This window comes from Sarcophilus harrisii, chromosome 4 (assembly GCF_902635505.1).
Source record: "Sarcophilus harrisii chromosome 4, mSarHar1.11, whole genome shotgun sequence".
Classification (NCBI taxonomy): Eukaryota; Metazoa; Chordata; class Mammalia; order Dasyuromorphia; family Dasyuridae; genus Sarcophilus; species Sarcophilus harrisii.
Window position 1 is genome coordinate 394728970 of NC_045429.1, and position 19403 is coordinate 394748372.

A 19403-nucleotide genomic window follows, 5' to 3' on the forward strand; every position below is an offset into this window, starting at 1 on the left:
TATGAGGAAGACACCAAAATGGAATAGGAGGCTGGGAGGCAGTGTTGGGTCTGGGGCTCGGTGTGATCCTGGGCAAGCTGTGTCACCTCAGTTTGCCTCAGTTTCCTCAATGGTAAAATAGGAATAACAGCAGCCCCTACCTGCCAGGGTGGTTGTAAGGATCAAATGAGCTAACAGACTGCAAACACTTAGAATAGCACATGGCGCAGTGAGCTCTATGTAAGTGTTAGGCGCAGTGAACTCTATGTAAGTGTTAGAATGCTAACTATTATTTTTTAAATTCAGTATCACACTGATACTGAAAAAAACAACCATGACACAAAAGCCACCAGTACCTGTGCCTCCTCTCAAGAGTTCTCGTCTTCCTGTTAAACTGGTTGCAATTTGTTCAAAAAAGAATGAAAAAGCTGGGGGCTCACTATATGCTTTGCATGGGATACAAACAGGAAGCTGCCAGTTCATCTGTATTTTCTGGTCCGTTTTTTTTAAATCAGGGTGAAGTCCTGAGGCTATAGCTCTTTGGGACCCCAGGTGAGAGTTGCTGTTATTTTAAGAAACAGGGTCAAACCAGGGGGAGGGTAATCCATAAAGTTCAAACCTGCTGGTGAGGGAGGGGATCTGTCTCACCATTTCCAGGGGGATGAAGGCGGTTGGAGCTGGCGCAGAGAGCACCTAGACAACAGGTCAGAGATGAAGGTTGCCCAAGGTCACCCACTGGACCAATAATAACGGAATATAAGAAATGATCAGCAGGCTCATTTCAGAAAGGCCTGGAAAGACTTACATGAACTGATGCTGAATGAAGTGAGCAGACCCAGGTGAACACTGTATACAGCAACAAGATTATGTAATGACCAACTGTGACAGATTTGGCTGTTCAACAATGAAGTGATTCAGGGCAATTCCAACAGACTTATGAAAGTATCATCCACAATATGTACAGAAGGATTGCATATGTTTAGCATATTGGATTACTTTCTATCTAGGGGAGGGGATTGGGAGAAAGGAGGAAAAAATTTCAGAATACAATGTTTTGTGATAATGAATACTGAAAATTATATATGCATATTTTGAAAATAAAAACCTAATTAAAAAAAAATATCATCCACATCCAGATAGAGAACTATGGACACTGAATGTGCATCAAAGCATAGTATTTTCACCTTCTGTTGTTTGTTTGCTTGTTTTTTCCCCTTTTGGTCTGATTTTTGTTTTTCAGCATGACAAATATGGAAATATATTTGGATGAATTGCACATCTTTTACCTATATTTGATTGCTTGCCGTCTTGGGAAAGAAGGGGAGAAGAAAGAGAAAAATTTGGAACATAAAATTGATATTCTTTGGGCATAAGTTCATTTCAACCTTTAGGGAAGATAGTAATAGTATGCCAAGGTCTTTGGACAAGTTAAAAATTGCTTTAAAAACAAAATCTGAAAGAAATATAAAGATTCACGTATGGATGACAGGGGAAAACTTGTTAAGACATCAGTAGTTCATAGGAGAGATTAGGAATTTTAGTTGACTATGTGTGCAATATGAGCCAATGGTGCAACATGGTGGTTTAAATCATTAAGGTACCATCAGTCTGCATTTGTAGATGCAAAATATCCAATAAAGGAAGGATACAACTTATTAAAAAAGAAAATAACAAATTAGGAAATGATCAGTGGTATGGATCAGGTTGATGGGAGAGGCAGAACTATATCCCATAAGGAATAGTTGAAGGCACTATAGATGCTCACTAAGAGAAAAGCTGCAGGAATGTGAACATTAGCTATCTTCACATTTTTGAAGTCACAAAGATAGCCTTCCTCCTCTTGCCTTATCTCCCTTATTCCCTAACTTCCCTACCCAGTGATCATTGCAAGTTGGTTGATCAGGGCAGAGGAGGCCCCAGCAGGTCTGACAACCTGTCCTACCCAATCACTGATGCCAAAGGGGCCCCTGAACATAGTGAAAAAGGAGATGCCTGGCTAGAGAAACAGAGGGATGTACTTGGCCTCCAAGCTGATGAAGGCCCACAGACCAGGGAGGCAGCTGTCCACCTTGAGATGGCCCTAGATGCCAAGACACAAGGGCTTAATTACAACGATTTCTGCATCCAGAATCCTCGGCAGTTGCTACTGCCAAAAGTAGCATGCCTGGAAGGGGGAGTTAGATGAGGAGTATCTGGTGCATCAAGCAGACCCTCTACTTTAAGAAGGGACATCTACTCAACATGCTCAAAGTCTCATCAAGCCAGAAATCTCATTCTCCACCCTATCCAAGGGCTGCTTCGTAAAGCAACAAATTTCCTCCTTACCAGAAATTAGAAAAGAGGAACTAGTATATTTTTATGATAAAAAGATTTTTTAATCCCAATTTTAAAAAGGAACATAAAATATATTATTGGTGAGCCATATTTTCAGAGAATTAGGCCATGGAAAGGGCTTAATTTTATAAGTCGAGGCACCTCATTTGCAGAGAATAAGATAGAAAGTGGAATTTTTTCAAAAAGGATAACAACTTGTTGTGGGTATTTCAAACAGGATTCTTATTTGGTTATTTGTTAGACTAGAAGCTTTCTTCCAAGTGAAGGGCACTCAAGTGGCCTGTAAATTAAGAACCATTTATTAATGAACATACTATGTGCCAAGCATTATGCTAAGTTCTGGCACGCCTTCAAGGACCTCAGTCTAATTGGAAGAGACAACACATCTAGGGTTTTCAGCTAAATTAGAGAAGCAGATTGGATGGAAAAGTTCCTGTTAACCCTTCCTTCTGCCACATGACCAGTCTACTTTTTGGCTATTTTTTTTTTTTGCCTCAATTCATACATAGAAAAGCCTCCGAGGTTAGAGGATTTCTTTCTTTTTAAAAAATACACAGCCTGTTGGAGAGACCTACATGAATTGATGTTAAGTGAAATGAGCAGAACCAGGAGATCACTATACATGGCAACAAGAAGACTATACGATGATCAATTCTGATGGACATGGCTCTTCTCAATAATGAAATGATTCAAACCTGTTCCAATTGTTCAATGATGAGGAGAGCCATCTACACCCAGAGAGAAAACTGTGGGAACGGAATGTGGAACCCAATAGCATTCTTACTCTGTTATTTGCTTGCATTTTGTTTTCTCTCAGTTTTTCTTTTCCTTCCTTCTTAATCTGATTTTTCATCTGCAGCAAAATAACTGTATACATATGTATTCATATAGGATTTAACATGTATTTAAACATATTTAACATGTATAAGACTACCTGCCAAGGTTGGGGAGAGGGGAGGGGGAAGGAGGGGAAAATTTAGAACGAAAGGTTCTGCAACGGTCAATGTTGGAAAAATAGCCCATGCATATGCTTTGTAAATAAAAAGCTTTAGTTTAAAAAATAAATACTCAGCATGGTGCCTGGCCCATAGTAATGATCAACAAAAGCTTTTTTCATTAATTCATTCACAAAAAATAACTAATAATATGCCCACTGTAATCTTAAAGCACACATGAAGTCCCACCTAGCTCCAAGTACTCCTTTCTTATTTAGAAAGATAATCTGAAAGGCTGAATATTCCAGGTCCCTTGAAAGCCTGTACAAATGCCCAAAGGATAAAAGAGAAGGAATCTTAAATGCAAGGAACAAGTGATAGTTCAGTCTGGGTGAAATGAATGTCACGTGAAGGGGAGGGAGACTGGAAAGGTAAGATGGTGCTTGAAGACAGAGGGATTGAAATACCAGATAGAGGCTCCCCAGGATCAACTGTGGGTCTGTTACTACATGGCCAAACCTGTGTATAAAGGATGGCTCAGAAAGGGGAGAGGTTTCAAGCAGGCAGGAACAATCAGACAGCTATTTAATAGACCAGAGAGGAAGGTCTGAATGAGGGAAGCTGAGAGAGTGAACAAAAGGGCAAATGAGAAACAGCAAGTGTGAGGTACTGGGCTAAATCCTGGAGATACAAAGAAAACAGCAAGGCAGCCCCTGCGTCTCCAAGAACTCATTTTCTAATAGGAAAAGACAAGAGACAGGAAGTCTTTCAGCTGCAAGCTGGATGCAAAGACCCTGCTGCAGCAAAGCAGAAAGTAACTCATCTCTCCTGTTTCAAATGATAAAAACCATATCCACTTGTGTTGAACTGAAGATGGCTCTGGCAGTGAAAATTCTTCTTACTGACAACTAGAGGAAAGGGGAGAAAAATCAAGAAGTCCTGGAAAGGAAGGATAATAGGTCATCAGAAAAATATGCACAGATAATTCCCCCCCCCCCCCCATGCAAGTTATCAATAACCACATGAAAAGACCACCTCACACTCATAAGACTGGGGAAGACCACCAAAAAAAGAAGCAACAAACATTTGTTACTCCCTAACAATAGGGAGGCCGTGGAGCCCTATTGGCTGAGCTATGAATGGTCCTTCCATTGTGGAAGAAATTAGCCAAAAAGGCCACTAAAGCTCGGGGTCAGTTAACCAGGTCTCTAGCCTGGTTTTGTGCTCCAGAACTAAAAATAATTTTTGCAATTAAAAAAAAAAAAGTGTTAATTTATTAAGTGTAAAAACAATTCTTATTTAACTAGCTGGCCCTTACAAAAACAAGCAGCAGCCATTTGGCCCTGTAGCCATGATTTCTTGACCCCATCATTAGGCTGTGGGCAGTTTGGAGGCCCAGTGGAAAAGAGTGCCAGGCCCAAGTCAGAAAGATTCGTCCATGAGGCTCAAATCTGGCTTCTAACATTTACTATGTGACTTTGAGCAAATCATTTAACTCTATTTGCCCAAGAAGCTCATCTGTAAAATGAATGGAGCAAAAAAAAAAAAAAAAAAAAAAAAAAGGCAAACCACTCCAGTATCTTTGCCAAGAAAATCTCCAAAGACAATCATAAAGAATTGGACACAACTGAACAAGCACTAAGCTATGACTATACCCTGACTCATCAATATCATGAGACATATACTCCCAAAAGATCAAATGCAAGATCAAAGGACTACCAATAAATACAAACAAGTATTTACAGCAATTTTTGTTGTTATAGCAAAGAACTGGAAACAAAATTTGTTTCCCACTAGAGAAAGCTGGACAAATTTCAATAAATTACCAGTACAATTACTAAACTCCGAAAGACTGAAGATGTAGCACACTTCACACCTCTGGGCAGAGAGAAAATGCACAAGTACAAAATGAAACATTTTCATAACTATTAATTTAGCACAAATCTATTAGGCCTTGGGGTTTAAATGACTTCACCAAAACATAAAAAGGTCAATAAGACAAATATGTCAAATGAACCTCATTTTATGTTATTTCAACCCTTGCAACACACACACACACACACACACCCCTAGTGGCTTTTAAACAATGTGATGTGGCATTTGCTTATCAGGAGATAGGGACGGAGGTTTTATCTCGGAAAATAAAAATAGGTTTTCTTTATCTAGGTAGAGATAGGGATTGTTACAGAGAACCCTTGGATAAGGAAATGCCTACCAATGCAGGCCTGACTCCTTCTCTACAGATAGTTTTAGAGAAAGGTCTAGATACAGTGGTTCTCAAACTCTTTTTCTCAGTATCTTTATGGTATTTAACAACTATCGAGAATATGTCCAAAGAATTTTTATATGGGTTTATATGGGTTACATAATAGATATTTATCATAAATAGAAAAAAAAAACTAATTTTGAATTTGTAGACCCTCTGAAAGGATTTCAGAGACCCTCCAGGATTCACTGCACCACACTTTTGGTCTAGAACATGGAAAAATGCCTTGCAAGGACAAACAGCCAGTAGGTGTCAGGCAAAACTTGACCCCAGAATTTCCTGGATCTAAAGGCAGCTTTATCCACTAAAAGGGAGAGGGGGGAATATGGAATATTAGGGAAGGAAATTATCTTTTTTAGGAGCTCCCTAAGGAAAAGGCCTGTGTTTCTTTATTCCCTTATCATACCTGGGACAGAATAGGTACTAAGACATTTTTTTAACCCTACATAAAAAAGATCAGAAAATCCAATAAAATTCCCTTGAATACACATACACACATATGTATATAACGATTGTGTCTTTTTCCCTTTTCATTTAAAAAAAAATATTCAGAGGTAGAGTTCTGAGGTTTTAAGTGAAGGAAAATAAGGACCAAAAATCTTTACCATCAATCACCTTTTCTAGTCCTTTGTATCCCCAGCACTTAGCATAGTCCCTAGCCCATAGTAGATGCCTAATAAATGCTTCTTGACTTGACTTTTATCTAAGGAGCAATATAGGGAGCCACACTGGAGGCTGTACTGAAGAGTAGGGGAGTTAATATGATCAGTTCTATATTCTAAGTAAAATCACTATATTCTAAGTAAAATCAGTTGGTCAAAGGAGAGGAAGACAGTTTTCAAAGAAAGAAATTTAATCTATTAATAAGTACATGAAAAAGAAATTCCAAATTACTACTAGAGGAATGAAAATTAAAGCAACTAATAGTTCCACCTCACATCCATAAGACTGACCAAGATGATAAAAAGGGAAATAAATGTTAATGAGGCTGAAAGAAAACCCAAAGGCCACATTGGTGAAGATTATGATCCAAACATTCTGAAACTACATCCCTAGGTTACTAAGCCATACAGACTCCCTCACCCAGAAATACCACAGTACCTATACTGCAAAAAGATCAAAGAGAAGAAAATTCTATGAGTAAAGTCTACCAATTTGGAGAATGGCTGAAAAAATTATGGCATATAGGAATGGAATATAATTGTGCTTTAAGAAATGATAAAAAGGACAGTTTCAGAGAAATTTGGGGAAACTTCTATGAAACTAGGAAAAAAAGTGTACAATGACAACCATCTTATAAAGACAAACTTTTAAAATCTTATAAACTCTGACTAACACACATAACAGATATTTTTACAGGCCTGCTGAAGTATTGACAAAGAAGTTGAAGGCCCTGGTGTATGTATTTTTTGGATGTCTTAACATGGGAATGTTTTGCTTCACTCTGCTAATTTGTTATAAGGTTCTCATTTTTCTCCCTATGCAATAAGGGCAAGACAAGAAGAGAAAATAGATTTTCAATTGAAAATAGTTTTTTAATGAATAAGAATTATAAGTTTTGGCTTACCAATAGTAAGCCAAAAACCAAAGTTAATTAAAGTCCCCCCCCCCCAAAAAAAAAAGATTAACAAGCAGCAAGTTGACTAAAATGCTATAGGGGAACAGCAGAAGAGAGAACAAGTGAAATACTACCACTTGAATTACAGCTGCTGAGAAAAAAAAAAGATGTCTTGAATCAATGTCAGTTATGAAAAAACAAAAGTCGAAGATAAGGTCTTCCTGCTTGCAGAACTTACTCAGTTAAAAAAACAACAAAACTAAAACCAGTGACAGAGAAAAGGGACTTGAATTTCTAGAAAGATTTGGATTGTACATATGAAAAAGAATCCTAAAAGCTGAGAAATGCGACTTCAGTTCAGGCCATCAACTATAAAAGTCTCTTTCTGGACACCTTGAAGAATACAAGTAGCTATGTAGGATGCTAAGTAAATCTCTTTCACTTAATAGTTAGAACTTAGATGCAAATTTCAAAATTGCACAAAACCTTTCATGTATTCTTATTTTAATATCACACCAATTTCTGTGGGGTAGATGCTGGTATCTCCATTTTATAGATGAAAAAACTGACCCTGAAAAAGGTTAAGTGGCTTGTCTAGGGTCACACAACTCAAATATCAGAAGCAGCTGGAAGCAAACACTGCAGGTCCAGTGCTTTTCCCAGTTTTCCTGATATTTCCAAATCAAAATGCCTATACTGAGACATTTAATTTCATCCTTACTTTGCCTTTGCATGTAGACTTTATTGTTAGGATCCTGGGTTTTGATGGGTAGCTCATAGTCAGGGATGCACACCTCTAACTGTGTCTCTCTTCTCACTTGCTCCCATTTTAAGTTCCTATAGACCAAGATCCACCTTCATTGCTAGCATCTGATTCTTTACCACTTAGCACAATGCCTAATACAAAGTAAGCTCTAAATAAATGATTTACCATTCACTCATTAAGATCTTCTAACCTACCTTATCTTCCTGAGTTATAGAAATACAAATAGTGCGGGGGAAGAAAGACAAGACTAGTGAGCCAAACTGTTTGTAAAGGTTCAAAGGAGAATTTATTACCCTAAGTTACTGACATGGTCCAGGATTTTACATATTGAGGCTTAAAGTATTTAAAGAATTGTTAAGTTCTTTTCTTTCTTTCTTGAGGGGGCAAGGCAATTGGGGTTAAGTGATTTGCTCAGGGACACATAATTAGTAAAATATTAAGTGTCCAAGGCTACATATAAACTCAGGTCCTCATCACTCCAGGACCAATTGAGTCATCTAGTTGGCCTTAAGCTGTTAAAATTCTTAACAGGGGGTCAGTGATCCAAGAGATGCAAGGCTAGATTTCAGGTCTATGAATGTCAATTTTTAAAAACGTACCTTTCTTTTTCTTAACATCCAAGTGAAATTTTGCATTTCCTCTTACTAAAAAAGATTTAAAACCAGGCATGTGGTTCAAGCACTTTATCAGAGGCAATAAGAAGTCACAGCAGTTTGTACTGAGTTTAATTTTAAAGCTATATTAATTTAAGCAATTATAATGCTAACATACAGAATTCTGATCTTTTACAACTAAGAAGCTGAAGTAACTTATTTAAAGCAAAAAATTGTTTTGTTGAAATGGTGTCTTTACAGTGGCATTGAGGAAATGCAAGTATACGTCATCATGAATAACTTAATCTCACCTCAAATATTAGAAATCACCAAATTGCACACATTTCTTTTCAGAATTTCAAGATGATGAATCCAATGTGGAGTTGCCCAAACTTTCTGAGTTGACTCCTGGTTTTTGTCCTTATCCTTAAGGTAATGAATGTGCAAAATCCCATTTATCTATACTGTCCCTCTGAAAATTTTTGTTCTGTATACAAGGGTTTAGGCAAACAAATTCATGATTCTACTCTCTATATTCATTAGTATTTTAGTATCTCGGTTCATATCTCAGAATTTAAGCTCCTTGAGGATTCGCTTGCATCTGTATACCTCCAAGCAACTAGTACAGAGTCTATCATGAATCCCATGATTAACAAATATTTAATTCAATCACTGAATTGAGGCTCATTTAAGACTGAAGACTCACAATTGTTTTTAATCTGTCTTTAGATATCTCCCTACCCCTTTTTTCATTTCAGATGCCCTCTGAAGAGAACACTACTCAACTCTCAGATGTAACAATGTTCTCTTTTCAAAGTAAGCTCCCTCAAATTTCAGACTTTCTGATTGAAATTTAAAGGTCTGTAATTTCATTAGTGTTAAGTTAAATTCCTCTACAATTTACAAGATCCTCTTCACTAATTTCTGAGTGCAAAAAATTCTATCACTTTATACCCACCTTAGTAATAATAAGCCTCCCAAAAGTGGCTAAACTGGCCCTTAGATTTAGAATTCAGGCTCACAATCAGTTTTTCCAGCATGATTGAATCCTTCAGTTTCCTAGCTGCAAGAGCCACTTCATTGAGACTGCTAGAAAGTGGAAGGATCATAAAATATATAACCCTAAGAAATTGAAGTTGTTTAATCCTGGAAAAGTCTTGGGGTGGACATGATAACTTTGAGAATTGTTGGTATCTAGAGAACTAGAAACAATGAGTGAGCAAATCCAAGCTTCCTAACAATTACTGTAGAGCTACACCAAAATGGAATGAACTGCTTTGGGAAATTGTGAGTTTTCCTTCACTATAAGTCTTCTAGAAAAGGATGAAAATCCTTAGATCTTTCCGTAAGGAAAACTGCTGTAAAATTTGCAACCATCTACAATTTAGTTTCTAACAATCCAAATTATGTCTCCTTTGTCCTATTTTAACTAAGATATTTAAAATACATTTTAAAACCTATCACCTAATATTCATTTATTAGGAGCAATGAGTGAAAAATTGTCAGGTTTTGGATCTGAAGAAAATTCCTAACAATTTATCAGTTTTGCTATACAAAGAATTCCTAAATAGGTACAGACTGAACTAGAGAACCTTGAGGACTCAGCAAACTTTATATTTTATAATCCTATTTTATGGTTTTATTAAGAAGCACATTTGGCATAGTAGACAGAGCATTAGACTAAGTCAGTAAGATCTGGGTTCAAATCCTGCTTTAGACATAGTAGTTTGAGACCCTGAAGGAGTCATTTTAAACTTTCTCAGGCTTCCTTATCTGTAAAATTAGCATCATAATAACACTTCAGAAGGTAGCAATCAAATAAGACAATATAGCTCTGTCTCAGTCATTTACCTTTACATAGTACCTACAATAATTTTAGAGATTATTAAACACTACATACCACTTGGTATTTAAAGCTTCTTTAAATGGTAACTTTTATGTACTCAATGACCAATTAGGAAAGGGCAGGAACTTCCCCATTATTCTGCAAAGTATAGCAGTCATTCACTGCCAAGAAAAATAAGCCATTTGAAGGACTGCCAAAATTATTTGTACCTCTCACATATGTGAAGAACTATACAAAAGGCTAAGAGACATTATTGCTTCCGGCCAAGAGTAGTCATCACCCCCAGATTCATGAAACTATAGCTATTAATTTATATGAATATGCGAGGCTTATTCATGAATTGACACAAAAGTATAAAAGCATGTTTTAAAATGTTACTGCTCCTCCTCTAAGCAAATAGACATTTGAAGTGACTTTAACACCTACACAATAGAGCTGGAAATGGAAGAGGGGGAAGGAGGGATTCTCCTTTTAAAAGCAGGTCTACTACATAATGGTAAGCACTGATTTTTTTTAATGCCAAAGTAGTTTATTGGGATCATTTCCTAAAAATATGCACATTATCAAATAATGATGTAGAAGCTTGATTCTTAGAGAATACAATTACATATATTTCAATTATATATATATATATACACATACATGTATGTATCTACATATATGCACACACATAAATACAGGCATATAATATATATATAGGCACATATTTATTATGCATAACAAATATATTTAATAAAGAAACAGGAACCTGCTAAATTCATTAGGTTAAAAAACAGTTTAACTGATCCTTGTTTCTAAATGAAGAGCATTAAATATTTCTTGGCAAAAATAGGTTTCTTTCCATCAGTAGACAATATTATGGTAACTGCCATTAAGTAATCATGGGAGCTCCTCAAAGGCAACTATGAATATTCAAGAGATTCGTTTCACAATCTATAAAGGAAAAACCTCAATGGGTAAAAAAAAAAAAAAAAAAAAAAAAATTACTATAGTTCAGACCAATGGGGCCACTAAGGATCCCTGAAGCTTCCATGTTGATTTACAAAACCACTATATTCTATTCTATTTTTATTGATTTTGTCAAACATTCCTCAATTATATTTTAATCTGGTTCAGGCTGTATTCAGTATTGAGATACATGTGTCTGACACCTCTTATCCAGACTAGAATCTGAGAAATTTACAGAGTTAATATAACAACATTTGGCCTAGAATATGTGAAATGAAAAGGCTGGTTGCTTTGAGACTGTGAAGATCTTTAGACAATTTCAATTGATTCCCCAGCTCAATAAATAAAAAAAAAAATTAATATAAATATCCTCCCACATTGTTATATGGCTATGAATCTTAGAAACCACAATCTTTGAAAAATTACAGTTGTGAGTAACCCAATGGGCAACTAATACAAATAGATTTCAATCTCTTTCCTAAAATAAACTCCCCAAACTAAGAAAACAGAAAATCAAAAAAGGCAGGCTGGGAAGAAGAGGAGAGGAAGGGATGTTAACAAATGGCCATTTGAGTGCAGCATTGGTACTAAGGAAATGTAAAACTAGCCAAAGGAATGCCTCCAGCAAGGGTGGATCCTCTGGAGAGCCTATGGGAGAAAATGGACTAGAACTGTAAAGTAGAGAAGATAAATATGAGATGAGAGCAGTAAGAGGAAGAAATTCCTCAATAAGATCAGAGAATTGTTACCAAGTCCTAAAAGCATAACCAGCTAGGGTTAAAAAAAATTTCAAAGGCTTTAAAATGTATGCTTATTGTTGCTTTTCCTGCTATCTCAAAAGGCATTCCAAAATAAGAATTCTACTTAATGATTATTCAGTAGCTTTCTCAAATTCCCTCCGTAAGGAAAACTGCTGTAAAATTTGCAACCATCTACAATTTAGTTTCTAACAATCCAAATTATGTCTCCTTTGTCCTATTTTAACTAAGATATTTAAAATACATTTTAAAAAAAACCCTATTTTTTTTAACATGTATCACAATCCCTGAAGTTAAATTTTATATATACCAAATATATTGCAGATATCTAATATGCATATAATGTGCACATATGCGTATATCACACATATAGTGAAAATTAAACCCCATAAAAATTGAGCCAGGAAAAGCACTTTCTTATTGTGTCGCTTGGGGGAATGAGTGGAAGGAAAGCAAGCAGACAAGAAAGAATGTCCCTTGGGAGATGGCAAAATCTCTATAATTAGCACCAGTTCAAAAGGCCACTCCAGGGCTAGTTGTATACATTTGACAGTAGCAATGTGTAACATAAAGCTATTCTTAAAACACCAGGCAGTCAGGTGAATTCAATGGCAATCCTGAAATGCTTCGGTTCCCAGGAGGTTAATGGAAATTGAAGTACAGCAGCCCAGCTTTGTGGCTCTCTTTTGGCTGCAACAGCAAAAAGGAGAGACAATGAGCATTCTGTGCACGGATCCGCTCCGATTGGTCGGTTTCTTCCCCCCCAGAAGCCCCTGATGTAATGTGCTTGGAATGTAGGGAGGGAGGAAGGAAGAAGGGGATTTAGGGAAGGGAGGGGGGGGAAGAAAACTCCTCTCATCTTTCCCCCCTAACCAAAAGAACTCAAAGAAGGCAAATACCCACATAGCCAGTACCAGGCAAAACAAACCAACGGGCTCAGCAGATTAAAGATAAAAGCGCTATCTATGAAGCCCAAACACTCAAATCCACACCCATGCCTTCATTATTGCCGGGGAATTAAAAAAAAAAAGGCAACAAAAGATAGCCAGGCTAAGAAGAGAGCAGAGGCTGCAAACTTGGCAGCGCGCAGCACAAGTTCCCAAGTCCTCAGCCAAATGCACCTCCGGGGAGCGCTCGGCTCCTCCGGCTGGGACAGCGGCTGGGGCCCGGCTCCCCAGGCCATTGTGCTCCGCGGAGGTCCCGGAGCGCCACCTCCGCCGGCCCCAGCGCTCGGAGAAGCGGGGAGCTGCGCGGAGGTTGGAACAACCCCAGCCTGCGAGCCGAGCGCGCAGCATCCCACCCTCCCTCCTCCCCCGGGCTGGGAGGGAACAATAAAGGACCTGGGATTTGGCCACGTAGCTGCCCAGATTCACCGAGGGCCGAGGGATGAGGAGGTAGGTGGGAGGGAGGGAAGGAAGGAAGGAAGGAAGGAGGAGGCAGAAGGGGTCGGTCGGCCAGCAGTCAGCCCATGAAGGAGACGGCCCCGGGAGGGAGAAGGGGCGTCCACCCCCAGCTCGGCGCGGGCCAGACGCGGTCCCCAGCGAGCTCTCCAACGCTCTGGGCGCCCTCGCCCCATCCAGCAAACGTTAATGGTGCAAGGTGGGGGTGGGGGTGCGCAGCTAACACTGGGCTCCAGCTCCCGGCTCGCAACTAGATACCCCGCGTCCTCCGGGAGCTCGGCCGCGCAGGAACAAAGCCGGAGGAGGAGGGGAGCAGCGAGGGTCACACGGCGGGCGGAGGGACCCTGCCCCTCCGCGCACCCGTCTCCCTCCCCAGTCCCCGAAAGCACCCCGCCCTGCCGCGCCGCCCCGACCTATCCCGGGCCCAGCTGATTGCATGTACCTTGTTCTTGACCTCGGCTGAGAGCCCGTAAGAAGGGCCCTTGTTGAAGTGGGTCATGGCGCTAGCGGCTCGAGTCCGGCCCCGCGTGTCAGCGTCCGCAGCAGTGGGTCCTGCCTCCCCGGCTGAGCCCCCGACGGCGACCGCAGCTACTTAGGATGCTCCGCGTGGCGTCCCGGGAGACAACGCTGAGAGAAGGGCGCTCTGGGATGGAGGAGACGGTCCGGGTCTGGCCCTGGGGCTGGACGGGGCTGGGACAGACGGCGGTCCGCAGAACCTTCTAGTCAGGGACACGGATTCCCCTGCACCACCCGCGCCGCGGCTCCCCGCAAACTGCCCCCCGCCCCTCTGCCCGAAGCCTTTAGGGATTGGCCGAGGAGGCCGACCAATGGGGAAGCTCCTCCTCCCCGCCCTCTCTCGCCGAGGATCAAGCCTGACCAATTGAAAAGCCGAGAGGGAAATTAGAGCCCTTCCCCCTCCTCTTCTCCCCCTCCCCCAGCCGGGAAAGGATCGAGCTACCCCGTGCCCCCGAGCTGGGCCGGGCGGGGCCGGCGGCTCCACCTCTGGGAGGGGCCCGGGAGAGTGGGGGGCCTGGGGCGGGGCTGAGCCCCCAACTCAAGCCTAGAGGTAACGTCAACGACCTGGCATCTCCAGCCTCCCCGGGCCGGGGCTTGGGAACCGTGGGCCCGCCCGCCGACGGCTCCGACCAGACGCCCACCCCGAGTGTCCTTCGTAGAGGTCCCGGGTCACCGGACCTCTTCCAGGCCGCCCAGGAATTACCTGCGCTCACCTAGGTCTGATTCGCCAGGGCACAAAGTGAAGATACAAATTGGGTTTCCTTTGAGATCCCAATCTCCGAAAGTAGTGAGGAAAAGGCAGGTGAGAATGAAGTCGGAGAAAGAAATCCAGAAAGGCGTGCACTTGCATCATACACCCACTGTGGAGCCCTGCGGATAACAATAATACTCATTCCCGGCTCTTGTACGTAGTAACATTGTAAAGTCTGCAAAGGGCTCTACATTATAGTGTAACTTGTTTCTCACAACAATCCTGTGTACATAGTATTCTCTTTTTACAAATGAAGAAACAGGCTGAGAGGTTGAAAATACTCTTGCATAGGGTCACACAGTTACAGGTAGTAAGTCTCAGAGGCAAAATTAGAACTCAAGAGATTTTTTAAAGAAAGTATTTTTTTTTTTTTAATGATGATCTTGCTCTCAAGGAGATTATGATGAGTGGATGAGGAAATATGTAGGGTAATAAGGAATATTTATCATTTAGGTACCCAAATGGGTCTGCAATTCCAAAGACTTAAGCATTCCCTTTTCATACAAATTGTAACCTACCCTTGCTTGCCTACTGGATACGGCAGATCCATTTTTTACTTGAATCTTTACTAGGGAATGGGTACCTGGCTCAGAGCAGTGAAATTCTTAAGGTCACCAAAGTGTTTGAAGATATGTGTGTGTGTATATATATATATATATTTTAAATTATGGAAAACCCCTATTCTTTAATACCAATTTTCCTTTAATGTCAGTTTTAGTAATGTTATATAAATGCTTTGATGATGGTATCCATTTCCTTCTCCAGCTAATTTTATTTTATTATTTGTTTATTTATTTTTTTGCTGAAGCAACTGGGGTTAGTGACTTACCCATGATCACACAGCTAGGAAGTGTTAAGTGTCTTAAGATCACATTTGAACTCGGGTCCTCCTGACTTCAGTGCTCTATCCACTGCGTCATCTAGCTGCCCCTCCAGCTCATTTTAAAGATAAGGAAACTGAAGTTAACAGGGGTAAATCACTTGTCCAGTCACACAGCTAGATCTAAGGCCAGATCTGAACTTTGGAAGAGAAATCTCACTGATTTCAGGCCCCTGACTCTATCCCCTGGGCTACCTAATTGCCCCATTACTTTGATGATATCTTTTCCTATTATTTGAACCAAAAGCTCTGAACTCCTCTGACTCCTCCACTTAGAAGATTATATAACTTGAATTATAATACTTGACTAGTAAATGCTGATTTTCATTAGTGGTCTGCTTTTCCTTTACATCTTTGTGGATTCCTAGTAATTTGTACTAGGGACTTGCTTCCAAATCTAAATTGAGTGGAAGCCAATGAAACACATGGGTTTCTGTGTAACCTGCCTATCTTTTTAGGGGATCATACATTTCTCAGAGCTGTATTCCTTCTGCACTTCCACCATATTCTTCTCTATTGCCTTTTGTCCTCAGCTTCAGTTCTTTAGATATCAAGAGTATCCAGAGTCTCTGTCTCAATTGACAGCCATACAGTAATATTAAAAAAAAAAAAATAGTGTTAAAAAGATGAGTCTATTTCAGAGAGAAGCTTGAGGATCAATAAAAGAACTACAATTTCCCAATCAAATGATTTATACATTAAAAAGTTTAATATGATGAAATGTGATGGGTTCTATGGGAGGAGCAAAATTATACCCTTTGCCCTTATGCAAATTAGGCTAGTTTTTCTTTGTTCTAGCTCACCCGTCACTGGAAAGGTAGTGGGGCCATGCTCAGTAATAAGTTTGCTCAGGAGACTAAAGGCTCACTGTTGACATCCTTCTGGGTCATCTGAGTATAAAACAGTCATGAAGAGCTCCAGGGATTCCTTCTGAAGCTTGGCTGATGGATCCTAAAGAGTAACTCAGCTAAGTCTCAGAGGTATCTTCAGTAATCAGGTCTTGTTGAACATCCTTCTGCTATGGCTAAGTAAATCTTCTTTTATTGTTGTTCATCCTTTTCAAATCACATCTCTAGTGATTTCTTGAATTGGATTTAAGTGAAGCTGACTACTCCGAGTAGGTCTGCCTCAAGTGAAGGGGCTCACTCCTAGAGGTAGTACTTTGTACTTGGAAAGAGTAGACTTAAATTTAGTTTCTATAAAGCATTCATCCAATAAAACAAACTCTCTTCCATAGCTTATTGACCTCCTTCTAGCAGATATTTTGGGATGTTATTCACCACAAAATCTGACCTGGACTCCATCTCCACCACTCCACCCCTGATAGTTTGCTTTCCCAATTTTTCAAAACTCACAAAGTCTTAGCCTAACCTAATATTCCACATAGGAGCAGCAAAAACTTGTATTCATGGCCTAGTAGGGATATTAAGATCTCGTTCAAACCAAGAGGTAAGAAAGAAGATCAAGATTATCCAGTTAATAACTTTTGTGATTATTCTTTGTTCTAGATCACCAGTCACTCGAAAGATTCTGCATCTTCACAGGGTAAAGGGATCAGAAACAATACTTTCACATGCTCTGAATTTTGTGTAGAGTTGCATTAGAAAAGCATACTGTTCATGCTAATAAGAAGTGGTCTCATTAATCAGTCTCATTCCTGAAACCCCATCTTCCCCCTTCACATACCTGTTATTTCTCCTCATAGAATATAAGCTCCTTGAGAAATAAGACTGCTTGTTTTTCATCTTTGTATCCTCAGTCTTTAGAACAACAGGCATGAAACATGCTTAATAAGGTCTATTGATTGATGGCTTGATTGGCACTATGTGAACATCAGTGTAAAGCATGGGCTTTCCCCAGATACATCACCTATCCATTTCCTTTTCCAGTCAAACATCTCCAATGCTACATTTTTATGATGTTTTGTCACCACAAATTATCCTTAATAATATGCTACAGTCAATTTATATCCATCATTTATCTATTTCTTTTTGTATGAGTTTTAGAGATTGGGATATTCCACAATTTAATAGCTATATAGCATCACCCAAAGAATATTGCTGTTAAAAATAAGAGATTTTGTTTCAAGGAGAAGCTTGAGGTCAGTAATGCAAACCAAACTAATCTTTCCCCTCTATTCAATTCTAGACCCAATTTATTCTTAGAAGCTATCTAAGAAATATTTACTGATGGATCAGCTTTAAGAGGTTTTAACATAAGGGAGTAAATGTGATCATAAATTTAGAACTGGAAGGGATTAGAGAATGTCTGGTCCAACCTTCTAATTTTCTAGATGAGGAAAATGAAGTGAGATATAAAGGTCACATAACTCATAAGTGGAAAAAGTCTCTGCCCTTCTACAGCCCTAACTTGAGATGATACCAGAGGCAAAGATAATAGTTGTTGTTATCACCTCCTGACAATAGATAGAGAGACACTGGCCTTCTCAACTCTGGAATTCCCTTTTGTATGGGTCCTAGGGAGACGCCAAGTCTGAGGTCAGAAATGTCTTGCTGTTCAAGTCCCCTAAGGTAAAAATACTTATGATGTATAATATTTGCACTATGTTATGATTACTTCTGCAGAGGGTTTCTCCTCTTTCTTTCCTTCCTAACTTCCAGAAGAAATCTTATAATTCACATATCTAGAACAGAGAAGTGAAATTTCAATATCAGAACTGATAATTGAGTTTTGTTCTGCATATGCCAAATCAGATAAACTTTCTTGTTTGGCCCAAAGTAGTGGAACCAGATATGACAAACCAGTTTAGAAAAGAAGCTCCAAAATTGCAACATCCCTGTCAAGATGAAAAAGGAAGGAAGGAAGGAAAGAAGGAAGGAAGGAAAGAAGGGAGGGAGGAAGGGAAGGAGGGAAGAAGGAAAGAATAAATTTCTTTGACAGTTTAAAATGAATTTTCCAATGGCATGTGCCAATGATTTTCTTTGTGTGGGTTCTAAAATGGAAAAAGAAATTCTGAAGTTATTTTAAAATGTTATTAGTGGTAATCATGAATTCTTCCGCAAGTCTTACTCAAGTACTTTATAAAAGCATGGATGTGATCTAAAATCCCAGAATGTCCTGCTGCAAGAACAGGACACAAGTTCTGACAGGACCACTCAAAGTAGAAGGTTTTCAGAGTTGAGCTAAGTGACCCATCTTCCTCAAAGGTTCAGTCTAGCTAAGTGCAGAGAGGATCATTATTTAATACTTAAATTTCTTTCTGTATTTATTCTTAGGATTAATAGTCTGACCTAAACCTGATTTAAATCATCTTCAGGAAGTGTTTTAGGTATAAAGATATTCAATCCACATTTCAAAAGTACTTTTCATTCTGTTTTTGAAAGGTTGGTTTTCAATCATGATCCCAAAGAACAGATTATGAAAGACAAGTCCCTTCTTATGAGAGAAACACATAGTATGTCATATATCCCTTGTCGGATGTAGTTACAATAGTCAATGTTTTTCTTTAATTGTGTGTGTGTGTGTGTGTGTGTGTGTGTGTGTGTGTATGTGTGTGTGTGTGTTACAAGGGAGAGTTCATATCTATCTATATGTGCTGAGGAGATATTTCCAGTAATGTGAAAAACAAAAGGCATCCATAATTTTTTTTTAAAGAAACTTTGGTTTTATTTCGGCTTAGAATGTTAGGTATTTTTAACGGAGTATGTCATGATCTTAATGGAAATACTTAGGCAGTGAATATTTTGTTAAACTAGCCATCAATAGTTAAGCTGTCACATCATGAATTTTTCTTTTAAGATCTCTGCTAGTGTCAGGCTTGCTTCTAGCTCTTATAATCCATTATCAGTTTCTTATTACCTTTATTCCCTTCACCCAAAAACACTGCTCTAGGCAGAATAATTAATTAACAAA

At 39.3% G+C, this 19403-nt stretch overlaps 1 protein-coding gene across 1 annotated transcript in view; it reads right to left on the minus strand.

Annotated features, from left to right (window-relative positions):
- The window catches only part of CNN3 (calponin 3), a 31429-nt gene extending 17252 nt beyond the window's left edge, over positions 1-14177 (minus strand). Inside the window, exon 1 of the mRNA XM_031967114.1 lies at positions 13826-14177. Coding sequence (XP_031822974.1) covers positions 13826-13882 — 57 coding nt within the window. The 5' untranslated portion in view covers positions 13883-14177. The remainder of the gene's footprint in view (positions 1-13825) is intronic.
- Between the last annotated feature and the right edge of the window lie 5226 nt (positions 14178-19403).